The sequence below is a fragment of the Pelmatolapia mariae genome, linkage group LG9 (assembly GCF_036321145.2).
Source record: "Pelmatolapia mariae isolate MD_Pm_ZW linkage group LG9, Pm_UMD_F_2, whole genome shotgun sequence".
Lineage (NCBI taxonomy): Eukaryota > Metazoa > Chordata > Actinopteri > Cichliformes > Cichlidae > Pelmatolapia > Pelmatolapia mariae.
In genome coordinates this window covers 34132809-34146026 of record NC_086235.1, presented here as the reverse complement: position 1 = coordinate 34146026, position 13218 = coordinate 34132809, and the positions used below count along the sequence as shown (strand labels likewise).

Sequence of the window (13218 nt, the reverse complement as noted above, 5' to 3'; positions counted from 1 at the left end):
CAGAAGCGAGGCTGCCATATCACACCATCGGCCCCTCTGGCCATCACCAGTAGGCGGTAGGTGAAGTGTTTTGCCCAAGGACACAACGACAGAGACTGTCCGAGCCGGGGCTCGAACCGGCAACCTTCTGATTACAAGGCGAACTGCCAACTCTTGAGCCACAAATGCCCTAAATAACATTATTTGATGTAAAAAAAAAGTTTATAAGAATCATTTTATATATTTTTCCATAGCATTACATTTGAATTGTTCAGCACTTTGGCCGACACTTGATGTGTCTTTTAAATGTGCTATATAAATAAAGATGACTTGACTTGACTTGACTTGAATTTAACAGTTCAATCTTTCAAATAACAGACACATATTTGTGAAATCATGATACATTTGTGAATGTATTTTAACAATCTAAATATGCATATGTACAGACAAATATATTTAAAAAACAAGAAAATTATGTTTTATTACATTTACAGTGATTTTACGTTATTTTACATTTGAAATGTAAAATCACAGTTTATTTATGTAAATTTAATGATATTCTAGAAAAACAGTACAAAAGCATAGAAATGTAGCAATGTTGTTCTTTTTTCTGTTGCAGTGCTTTCAGAACAGATTCGGTGTTTCTGACTCTTGGTTATAGGGATGGCATTTAGTCTTTGATTTACCTTTTTGTTAGCACTGAAGTAAAAATGTCATTTTTTTCCCAGAGGCTATTTTCCATTGTGAAGTGCTCCCTAAAGCCAACAAAAAAACATACTCTATCCCATCTATACAAATGATGTCCAGTCCCATAATGAACTTTGACAGTGTTTTTTTTTTCTTTGTGATAATGTCATCTGAATCAGAAGATGGAAAATTTACATGTGCCTGCACAAAGCTCTTGACTCTACGCTTTTACCAGCATATAAAACCGCTTCTCTTAGATGCCACCAAAATTGTTTTTCATCAACATAAAAATGTTTTTCATTAAACTCAGTCTGCAAAATCACAAAATGTTCATACTGAAAGTCTGTGTACTCATCCAAGTTAACCATGAACTGAAACATGGACCACGGTATACTGATGTTTTCAATATTTAACCAAGACAAAAGCTTTTACCTTAATCCTAATCTGAAGTGCTTTTTTGTCTTGATTGAGAGAACATAGCGATATGTCTGTCCTTTAAAAGTATATAAAAATTATACGTCAGTGAGGGAGAAAGAGGGTTGTGAAATGAGCCGAGCAAAAATCTGCCTGTCATGTGTGCCACCCATACGACTAGTTGAACTGCCGTGATTAACGCGCTTGGCTGACTTTGCTGCCCTGCTCTCAGAGCCGTACAGAATCACTCCTTCACCCCTTATTAACAAATGCACATTTGTGGGTTTTAGAGTGGTTCGTAGACTTGACAGATGTTTTCGTCCTTGACGCTTAATTATTTACCATCAACCTTAGGAAAATGGATGGTAGTGAAATAAAGCATACTGTCAAGCAAACTGATTTGTTTGACAGTACTGGTACAAAAATAAACTGTACAAAAAAAGTACAGTTTATTAGAATAAATGACAGTGAATTTGTGATTTTATTTTTTTAATCTTATTATTTCCACACTCGAAAAGTAAAATTAGGATATGTTCATGTCAAATTTTGGGGAAAACCCAGAGTGTGAGAGTTATGTGTTGTGCAAGCAACTTGTGGTATTTATCATGCCATCGAATGTTGTGACAGTCTGTTCTTTTTTAATTACTCTAACAGACTGTGAAAGTCCAGGGCAATGACATCTCACACAAGCTGCAGATCTCCAGAGTCAGCAAGAACGATGAAGGTCTATACGAGTGCCGGGTGACACGCGCTAACTACGGAGAGATTGTGGAGTACAAGGCCCAAGCCTGGTTGAAGGTCAACGCCACGTCCAGGCCCCAACGACCACTGCCACCTCCTGAGAAGAACTCCCTACGGCACCTGAAAAACAAGAAGCCAAGAAAGTCCAGCTCATCACTGGGGCAGGACATGAGTTCAGACCAGAGGGTGGTCTCAACTTCCACCTCTCACACATCCTCCAATACAGCTAAACACAACCCCGGCTCAGGTAAGGCCCTCGGGGAGAGTTACATAAAAACTGTGGAACACACAAAAAAACCCTCCCATGACTTATGTTTTCACTACCACCATGAAATCCTGATTTGCAATGCTCTTGACACATTTGTGAGTCACCTACTTTGCTTAAAAGGACTGCTTGGTTAAAATTCAAGATTACCAAGAATAGAACTTAGAATGAGGTTATTCAGCAACTGAGCTTACAATAGAACTTCAGTTTTAAGAACTAACGTGCTCTCAGTGGAGTAGGAAAAACACCAGCACAGCTGTAATAGCAATACTCAACATGACTACTAAAACTACATGATTTAAAATTGAAGAATTAACTTAAAATACTGTATATGTGCCAACTAAAAATACAGCATTGATACTATGAGCCTTTTCACAAAGCTGCTAGCTTCCCCTGAAGGCTAAATACTGACAACATTTGCAGCATTAACGCCTGCTTGAGAAATCCAAATTCATCTAAGCAAATATTTAGCATTATGTGTCTACTTTTGGAATTCAGAGGAAGCAATTAAAGCTTCTCTTTTGCTCCACAAAAGTGACATGATTGGTTTGAATAAACTGAATTGGCAGCAACTAAGCTAATGAATTGACTAGCATAATAGCTAATTACTAGCAAAACTTTGTTAGCAGTCAGTTGTCTAGCTTTATTTATCCACTCCAATAATGTTTTTAATGTACAAAATTGTGTAAAATGCCATGGTGAAGTAAAAAGAAGAAGAAAAAACATACACAAACTCACTGTACTGCAGCAGACCAGTGTTTTAAATTTTCATATTTTTAGTAAGCACGTATTGAAGAAGACTGTGATTTATTTAATCTCATGTAGCATGTTATATTTGTCTTTTCTCAGTAGCCAGCTACAAGTCAATCACCTCCCTCTAACATCCCCAAAATGTTGCTTTAGGCTTTTAACTATTCTAGGAGATAAGAACACTCTCTACTCTTTCATTCTTTTCAGTGAACACCTGTAAGTTTTCAAAATCATTTTAAGACTTTACTGTTAATGTCTAAGGCACTACATGACCCAGCCCCCAGTTGTGTTTAAGAAATGTTCATAAGCAGCCTAAAGTCTCCAGGCAGGACTCCTCGGGTGTCTCCACCCCCACACACACACCTTCTTACAGAGTGTCTCCTCGCTGTAGGCTCCAAGCTGCAGGCTCTGTGACTACACAGCTTAGTGTCACAGGCCAGCCAAAGCTGTATTGAATTCTTTTACAGATTTATTATAGTCACTGCAATATCGGTTAATTGTTGTAATCGCTCCAACATATAGCATTTCATGTTTTTTTTACATCCTCACCAGCCCATAGCGATATAAAACACAAACACAGAGACTAAGGAGCTTGGAAAGAAAAGCGTCTGGACTTCTTAAAGTTGCTTGAAGACGTTTCACCTCTCATCCGAGAAGCTTCTTCAGTTCTTCTTCAGGTCTTCAAGCAACTTTAAGAAGTCCAGACGCTTTTCTTTCCAAGCTCCTTAGACTACGATGACCTGGATGACTGAGAACCTTCACAGACAAACACAGAGACAACATTAGGGCTAATCACAACATATAGTTTCACCATAATTAATTTTTAACCCACAAAAAGATTCGACATTGAACTGAATAATGCTGAATATTTTAAAAGATGCTTAAATGTTATTATAATGCTACATAAACCAGCTTGAAATTACAATTACTTTCATTTAGGTGTAATATAATATTATGGCTAAGAATATCAACTATACCTCTATTCTTTAAGTATAGTGAGGCTGAAAATCTTTGTGTACCATGTCATGCCTAAACATCTGCATTGAGCTCCCTGAGAATAGTGATGTTGAGGTCAGCTGAGTTTCCACTGAAGCAGTTAGACAAAAGTGAAGAAAACCCAAGTGAGAGTAAGAGATAACACACCGCAGCCAATCACAGCCAATAGAATTTCTCTTCAGTCACCTCTGTTGCTGAAATTTTATAGATTGTAAATAATTTACACTTCTGAGTAAAGGTTGATAAAAGTCAGCCAGATATTTCATCCAGCATATCCCATTACACATGCCAACCACGGGTGAACCTAATCAAAAGAAGATTTCTGGCTCTGTAGATCAGCTGGACACCAGCCGCCAACCATGACATGTTAGTGAGAGAGAGAGAAGGTAGGCGACCCAAAAAGCAGTCTCTCATAGCGTATCACTATATATAACCACCTATTAACCCTGCCTGTTTGTTGCTGACCAAAAGAGGATGGTTACCTGAGCAAACCTACCTGTTAAGTTGCTCTGAGTGTCTTTTTAGGGTTTTTTCTGGTAGAGTATACTTAAAAAAGGCTTTAACAAAATGATTGTGATATTAAATCAGCATATTTTGCACGGGTTTTGATTTATCATTTTCACTTCAGTGTTTACAATCGAGGAAACTCATACGTCACCATTGAAACCGCAGGTGCCTCTGTAGTAACCTCCTCTCATTTTGCCCTCATGTGGTTTTATATAAATTTTCTCTCTCTCTTTTTTTGACTATCCGACTATGTTATAATTGCGCTGCTCCTCATCTCTAAATGCCAATCATTTCTCCACTGGGCAGACATTTCAAACACAAAGTGGACCCTGCTCTGGGCTCAGATAGCCCTCTGCACCGTGTAGCGAAACACAGAAAGATATTACTTGCCACTGAATAGAGGTAAAAAGTTGAATAATCCCCAGGGCTGCAGAGCCTGAGATTATGAGGCAGCCAAATTATGCTGACAACTGTGTTGCAGTGAGTCCTCTGTGTGGTGTGTCTGACACTGATAAATGCCTCTCTGTGGCTGCTCAGGCAGCCTTAGCCCCCTCTCTGAGCGGCAGAGAGGTGTTACAGCTGAGGGCGACAGAGTTCTATTACAGCCATGCTCAGGTTTGAGGCAGATGAGCCACAATAGGCAAATGGGCTGAGATGAAATTAAACCAGGGAGAGTGCAGATATTTTCCTTTTCCGCATTGCTGCATCTGTAAACAATGAGGCACTTTCCAGATGGGAGAATGGGACTGAGGCTGGTGGAGCGGCTGCAGTAGCAGAGTGGTTTGTTCACAGCTACTCCCCACCAGTGTGTCAGCTGTTGTTAGATCACAGCTCGGCCTCCATCGTTCCTGGCAGTGTTGTTCTGTCAAAGCTCAGAGGTGACCGGAGCTGGGGAAAAAAGGAAAGAAAAATGTCCCCCAAGCCAGACTTGTCCCTCTACCCCTGAGGCCAGCCTTGTTCCCGCATGAAGGTAAAAACAAATATGGACTCAGTTTGATTGCATAAGCATTCATCCAAAAAAAAGAGAAAAAAAATCACTGACCTTGTTTTAAAGAACTACCATATTTTTTTAAACTGCCTCAACTGTGTATGTCTAAGGAAAGAACACCAATGAGTCATCATTCCAGTAGGTGGTTAGAAACAGCACGACTGCTGTTCGTGGCTGCATTTCTATTGCTCAGGCACTCACATGCAATGGCAGCGTGTCGCTTCAGGTTCATTAATCTAATGTGGGTTCTTCCTTACTTGTCTTGTGGGTGCATCTAAATCTGTCTGCTATCTGTGAATGCTCAGCAGGAGGCAAAGCCCGGTCTTGAGCACCACTGAAAATTCACGGTGGATGAATGTAAACATATTTGTTTTAAATGATACTTCAGCTGTGGCATTTTCAATTTTCAGGATTTCAGATAAATCGTTCGTTGACTCTGCTACAGCTTTGTTATTTTCTGCATTGAAAGGGCTTCTACTGACATCTACTGATTTGTTAAAAAAACAAAGTAAGGGTGCTGGGTGGGATGTGATCGTACATGCCTACATTAGGATTGCAAGTGGTCCATAAAGGACAGCTATACTGGCCTCAGTCTGGATCAAATGTGATGGACTACACACTGCCCAGTTTTCTAGTTAAAGCCTTTGCTTCAGTCGAGAAATGTTTCTTGCAGTGTGTGTTCCTCAGTACCAAGTTTGTTCCCACATACTTGCTGGTTCCTACTTGAATCTGGAGCTCAGTCTTCTGAGGATGGACTTATATCTGAAGTTGAAATGAAGAATTTTCAACTGGAGCAATTGTTCCTGTTGGAGCACAGTGACACAACAGTCCAAGATGGCAACAGTGCACTAACAACATTAGCAAACTAAAACTTTCATTCTGTATTACTACTGTTACAATGTGACTCGTTAAACAAGCCACACCTACAACAATGACTGGGTTCTATTCATGGGTTTGGTTGCTTCCTTTTTTTGTGCAGTGCAACAAAGTAGTCACCCCAAGAGTGATGTCACTCTCAACTGGAAGAGCCAGGCAAATGAAATGCATCAACAGCACACAGTGTATATGGAAACTGCATGAATGAGGATAGTTCACAAACGCATGCCGTTGTTGTGTGTGTAACTCAAACTTAACATATTCACACATTTCATAATGATCATCACAGGGTTTAAATTTTATCAGTTTTCAAGGTTTTATTTGGTATCTGGTGCGCCTTTACTATACTACAGAATTAACAGAGGGTGAAGGATGGTCACAGATGGCACAGAGTGGCGAATCCTTCCAGACATTTGCTTGTTACGTCCAGAGAAATATGATCATGAAGTAGTCGTCAGTGTGGCCATTCTTTCCTTTGAGGTAAATTGTCGCCTCACCTTTCCGGTAATTATCATCTTCATTTCTGTTTACAATTAAAAGCCTTTACATTCTATTGTTTCTTTGAAGTTACACGTTCTTAAGGCATTTCTTATGGTACCAAATTGTTAGTAATAAATAAGTGTATCTGTGCTTTCTTTGAAACTCCAAAGTGTAACTGTACCAAGTTTGATCCAGGCCTGGGTGTTGTTGCCAGTTTTTTCTTTTTTTAATAATAAAAAGCACATAATACACCTAATAGTCTACGTTCCTTTAAAATTCTCTGGCAAGATTCTCAGCTATAAAAGGCCCATTACTGTCAAATTATCATCAAAGGTTATACAACCTGTATTGATTTGGAAGAAGGTGGTAAAGAGCTGTACACCAGTATATTAACTTAAATATCACTGATTAAGCAACAGACTGTTCAGTAGATGTCTCTTAAAGACATTATAGATGTATACATAAGTCTTACTGCTCACAGAAGAAAAAACCCCCACATAGATTGTGTTATTTATTCATTAATTGAATTTTAGTAGATTTCCAGAATCAGTTGGGACTTTTGGTAAAAACTGCCAGCAACATCTCGTTGGCGTTGGCACTTTGGTCCATTTATAACAAACATGTACTGAGGAAGGCTCGTGTTATTGTTAATTGTTTTAACCATCCACTTCGCAGTGAGTTTGACTTGTTGCCCTTTGGCCGTCGTTTTAGAGTACCTGTGAGGAAGACCAAAAGACTCCAGGTTTCATTTATCCCTGCTGCAACCCGTCTCCTTAATGGCAAATAACTGTCTTGTGGCTTTTTATTATAGTTTTGTTTACTCTTATTGTTGCTTTGCTGCTAAACTAATTTCCCTTTGTGGGACAATAAAGTATTTGAATTGAATTGAAAACTGATCATTTAAATATTTCTAGAGTAGGCTTAACATCATTCTTCATGATGTCCAAGAACAACATCGATATGCTGGTCCAGTGGTTGTTATTGGGACCTGACGTCTCCAAAAATGTTGGAGTAGTTTTGCCATTAGGCTCTTGACAACCAGATATTTGAAGATTACGCCACTACATTCATGCCTTAAAGAAAAAGGTGTGTTTGGTGACATTGAAACAGTAGGATTTCAAAATGTTACTTACAGTTTGGGGTGCTTTGCTTCATCATTTCTGCACGAGATTTAATTCAAAATACATTCAGGGATACCCGACTGTCGGTCAGCATCACTATTCATGATGTACTGAAGCACAGGGACCATGAAAATAAATAAATATGCTTTTTTAAATAAGTTAATTATGAGTTAATGATACATGTTATTTAATTATGCATTTAATAAATTATTTCCACTTTTATTTAATTAATGACACATTTAATTCATTAATTATTTGATGATGTATTTATTCATATCATTTTTGTACTTTTAGCCCTCCATAAACCAATCAACTCTTTGAATTTATTTAAAAGATTACAAGATTTCAAAAAATAGTTTAGAATGATTGTAAAGACACAATTTGAGCAAAAGCCATATTACGGTTATGAGAAAACATCAAACTTTTAGAAAATAAAACTACTTTTTGTTGTTACTGTTTTTGATGAACTAAGTCAATCATTAGCAAACTGTCTTAAATGAATCTGGAATTAGGCTCTTCATCCACTGACTGAGAGGCTACATCAAGGCCCAGAATAAATAATAAAACATTTGATAAACTGGACGTAAGGAATGTCACTACTGTCAGCAAATTCCACACATATTGAATGAAAAATAATTTGTAAGTATTTATTTGTATTGATTAACACTGACAAATACTGTGAAAGGTGTCAAATTTAGATGGGCATCAGATTTGCATTAGTCATTTCCACATGGCATATAACAGGAACAATGCTGATAGAAGCTGAGACCAAGTATGTTTGGGTAAGAACCCAACAGAGGAAAATATCCCCAAGCACTCATTAGCTGTTTATTCCCCTTTTCAGTGGCTAAATGGTTAAAGAAACACTTGTAGTACGTGGTCATCCTGGTGTGGTCGTTTTAGATGTTGTGGATGGTAATTTAGAAGCTTTATTCCTTAGACTGTGTTATCACATTTAGACTCATCACAGCTGAGCAATCAAGCTGCATTTTAATGGCATCTACTTGTATTTACACAGTCATATTAGCTAAGAATCCAACTATGGCTTGGGCAGTCTATGAGTCAGTTAGAGAGTCTATCAGTCAACAAGCAAATCAGAAAGCAAGTTATATACCGGAGCCCCCGGACAAATAAGCAAGCGAGTCAAAGAGACGGTCAGCCAGCAAGGGATCAGCAGCAATAGATAGAACTGGCATGAAGCCAGTTTGAGCTCCCTGTGGAGGTGCTGTGGTGAATCACCTCCCTGCCTCACTGAACCTGGCTGCCTCACTGGCCTGGAATCAATATTTCACATCACCGTTTCACCGAGCCAAAAACATTTTGGCAAAATGAGAAGTGTTGTGTTAGGTTAAGTAGGACAAAATGAAAAGTATTCAATATGGGTCTATTCTATCTCAGCATGCACCAAGAAACCAGTAAAAAGGTCTCTGCAACCTTAGATACTCTCGCTCATTATATTTCCACATGATTCATTCTGCAGTTACTTCAACTTTGGAGGATGGAAAAAGGGAAAACTCAAAGTGGCATAACGTATTGCTTTAAATACTATGTACAGAAGTCAGACGACTCAAAATCTCCCCTGGAAACCCTTTTCTCCACAGCTTCCCTCTTTAGATAGATAATTCCAAATGACATGTAAAGACACAGTGACCTTGTCAAGCAAACGATCACAGGAAGTGGATGAAAGTGCTTTTAGCTACAGCGATGGTGAAATGAAATAATAAGCTAAAGCTCTTTTTGTGTATACACGTTATATGTGTATGTTCAGTTGTGTTATTGGACACTTCTTACATTTTCCCCCTCTGCTCATCAATTAAAATGCACAGCAGAACACAAAACAACAACAATAATAATTCGCAAATGTTCTTCCTTTGTTGTTTTCTAAAAATAGCACAGGAGCACAGACTTTACCTTTAGTATGCTTGCTGGCAAGGTTAGTTTGAAAGTGAAAAACAGCTCACAAAAAAGCTGAAGGAATCTGTGAGGTTATGAGAATAATTGCTGCAGACAGTGTTGTTTTCCCATACTATGTGGATTGCTTACATCATTTCAGGGTTAGGAATGGAACAAATGGAAACAATCCTGCACCCAGTGCATGCAAGAAGGTGACAGACTCATATGCAGTACTGCAGATTTATACAGTCTTTCAAAGTGACTGGCACTGTTGGGAGGAGATAACTGTTTTACTTTAGATACAATTCCCACACATATTGCTGTTATCTGGGGACACAATGCCATTATGAAATGGAGGACAAGAGGGTGAGAAAATAAATCATCAAAAGCACATTAGCAAGACATGTCAGCGCAAGTTAATTTGTATAGCTTCTTTGAACCATAAAACCCATGTAAAGATAAATGCAATAACGTTATATCACTTGGTTAGTAGATCCCAGTGTAAAGGCTCAAAGTGCTACTATCTTGGCGTTTAGAAACTAAATGCTACACGTGAATAACGGACGGACAGTACATCCTCATATGATAGCAATTGCCCTTGGCAAGGTATGCCCACATCATTTTTAACTCTGATCAGCATCATCATTTAGAAAACAAGAATCATGTTCTAAAATTACAGTTAAGATTTTACCTATTTCACTGTAATTTTATAAAAAGTGATCTCACATATCTGATGTGTCCACACACCAGTGAACACATCAGAGAGCAACTTTCAGTTGGTTGCAGACTGGAACAGTGAGGGACTTAACTACCAACCTTCCAACTACTAGATGACTTGCTCTATCTAATGAGCTACAGCGAGTCACATTTGTACCTTTGTGGCCCTCAAAGGATGACATGATTACATTTAGTTCTAATAATTTGGTCCTTGTCTACCAACAGGGACAAAAATAGACTTTTACTATGGACTCTCAGTCATCTGGTGGTAGTCTAAGGATCTTGTTTTTGTTGCACTGGAAAAATCGAAAAAGTCACTCCATAAACAAATAAAAAAGCCACCTGAAGAGGACAAGACTCAGCTATACATCTGCACCTAAAGGATAAAGATTACTCTTTTCGAGGATGCCAGTGTTCACATTTTTGGAGTGAAGGAGGCCATCTACAGTATGTCCACTGTGAACGACCATCTTTGATCAGAAGGGGTGGCTTACAACACCAACTATCTGCCACTTGCAATGCAGTTTTAAGATCCCTTCCCATGAAGCCTCAACCCCCACTCACATCTTGTGCCAGGTGACCTCAATAGATCACATGGTGCACGGTGTGCTCCAACTACAAGGGGATTGCACTGCTCAGCCTCCCTGGGAAAGTCTATGCCAGGGTGTTGGAAAAGAGAGTCCCTCCGTTATTCAAAGCTCGCGTAGAATAACGTCACTGTCACTGAACACTGGACCAGCTCTTTAACCTCTTGAGGATACCCGAGGGGGCATGGGAGTTGCCCAGCCAGTCTCCATGTGTTTTGTGGACTTGGAGAAGGCATTCAACCATGTTCCTCGGGGTGTCCTGTGGGAGATTCTTCGGTAGTACGGAGTGTCTGGCCCATTGTTATGGGCCATTCAATCCTTATACAACTGTTGCAAGAGCTTGGTCCGCATAGCCGGCAATAAATCAGATTCATTTCCGGTGGGTGTTGGACTCCACCACGGCTGCCCAGCCAAGTGGCCGAAGGCTTCTACTTTGGTGGTCTCAGAGTCTCATCTCTGCTTTCTGCAGATGATGTGGTTCTGCTGGCTTCATCAGGTGACGGTCTCCAGCTCGCACTGGAGCGGTTCGCAGCCGAGTGTGAAGCGGCGGGAATGAGAATTGGCACCTCCAAATCCGAGACCATGGCCCTCAGCCGGAAAAGGTTAGAGTGGCCACTCTGCATCAGGGATCTCGCTTAAAGATAGGGTGAGGAGTTCAGCCATCATTGAGGGGCTCAGAGTAGAGCCGCTGCTCCTCCACATCGAAAGGAGCCAGCTGAGATGGTTTGAATATGTGACTAGGATGCCCCCTGGGTGCCTCCTGGGTGAGGTGTTCGGACAGTTTGGAAACCCAAGGACACACTGGAGAGATTAGCCACAAAGCCAGCCACAGATAAGTGGAAAAAAGGATGGATGGATATTTGCTTGGGTGTTACTACAGGTTTTCCTTTGACTTTTCTATGTAAATCCCAGTCCATTCCACCCATTTCTTATGATTCTGTCACAAAAAAATGACTTATTTATATCTCTGTGTTGTGTATTTTTTTTTTTACTGTTAAGCCGTATTGCTCAGGGTTTTCTGTCCTGATGCTTGATTTCTTCAGTCTACCCATACACGTTTTCCTTTTATAAGTTTCCTATTTTACTTTTACTAGCTCTAAATTTTAGACACAGCTAACTAGGAGTACCATCATCTTTTGCTACACTATTTAGATCTTACTTACAATAAATAAATAAATAAATGAATGAACATCCTCCAAGTAAAGTAAAACATAATTTAAGCTTAGTGTTGCAGACAATCAAGTACTCTCACATCAACACTTACTTTGATTTTGTGCACATATACTGGAGCATGGGTGGAGAATGGACACAAACACAGTGAGAACATGGACTCAATCGGTACTTTTTTGCCTGTAATGTGACAGTTTAGGACTGCACCACTTTGCTATGTTAGAAGTTTTGACATTTTGTTTTTTAAATAACTGTCTAATTAAACTTGCACTAATTTTCATAAGGTGTGGAAAAGCCTTAAATATGTATTTTGCTAGTTTTTTCTTTTTGCCAGACTCTCCAAATTGACCAGCGGATGAAGAAAGGTTTTGTTTTTCTTCTTCTTGTGTTGTGGTTTCCATGTAAAAGAAAAAAAAATGAAATTAGCTTTTGGGCAAACCTGCGATTTACTGGACACAACTGTCAGTCTTTATAACTTATGAAGGACTATGATGACTACAAGATGTTGCTTCAGAGATTTGATATGAACATGGTGCAGTGCTGATAGTGTGGCTGATCTTTTCTTTTACCTGATAGAATCATATCTATGGTACATGTGCCTTCCCTTATTGTTTGTGTTCTCTCAGATAAGCAAACTGAAAAATGGCTTTGGAAATCCCACACGAAACAATAGAAAGCAGCACAACAGCAAATCAATAATGTATGAATAACAATCTCTCTGCTGTTTTGTACGTGGCTTGATCACCAGATTCTGGGGGGACTAGAGCATAATAATTCAGAGTCAGTTCAGCAGATTTTGAAGTGCATCTGGAAGACGTCACAACTAACACTAAAGAAATGACCCTACGCAGCTGTGCAGGGTGGTGTGCAGTGACCCATCATTGTTGGGTTATATCCAGAAGGAGGTCATTATGACCTAATCAAGCAGCCCTGCCTCACTGCATTATACTGCTGCTGTATTTGGTTGTAAAAATAGCAGGCTGTCTTTTATCAATGCTCCTTGGGTTTTCAATAGGGAGTTCAGCCAACAACTACTTTGGATTTGAT

General features: G+C 39.4%; 1 protein-coding gene across 1 annotated transcript in view; it reads left to right on the top strand.

The window, feature by feature from the left end:
- Nucleotides 1-13218, top strand: part of vstm2a (V-set and transmembrane domain containing 2A) — a 100017-nt gene that overhangs the window by 77335 nt on the left and 9464 nt on the right. The window contains exon 4 of the mRNA XM_063484307.1: nt 1735-2068. Coding sequence (XP_063340377.1) covers nt 1735-2068 — 334 coding nt within the window. The remainder of the gene's footprint in view (nt 1-1734; nt 2069-13218) is intronic.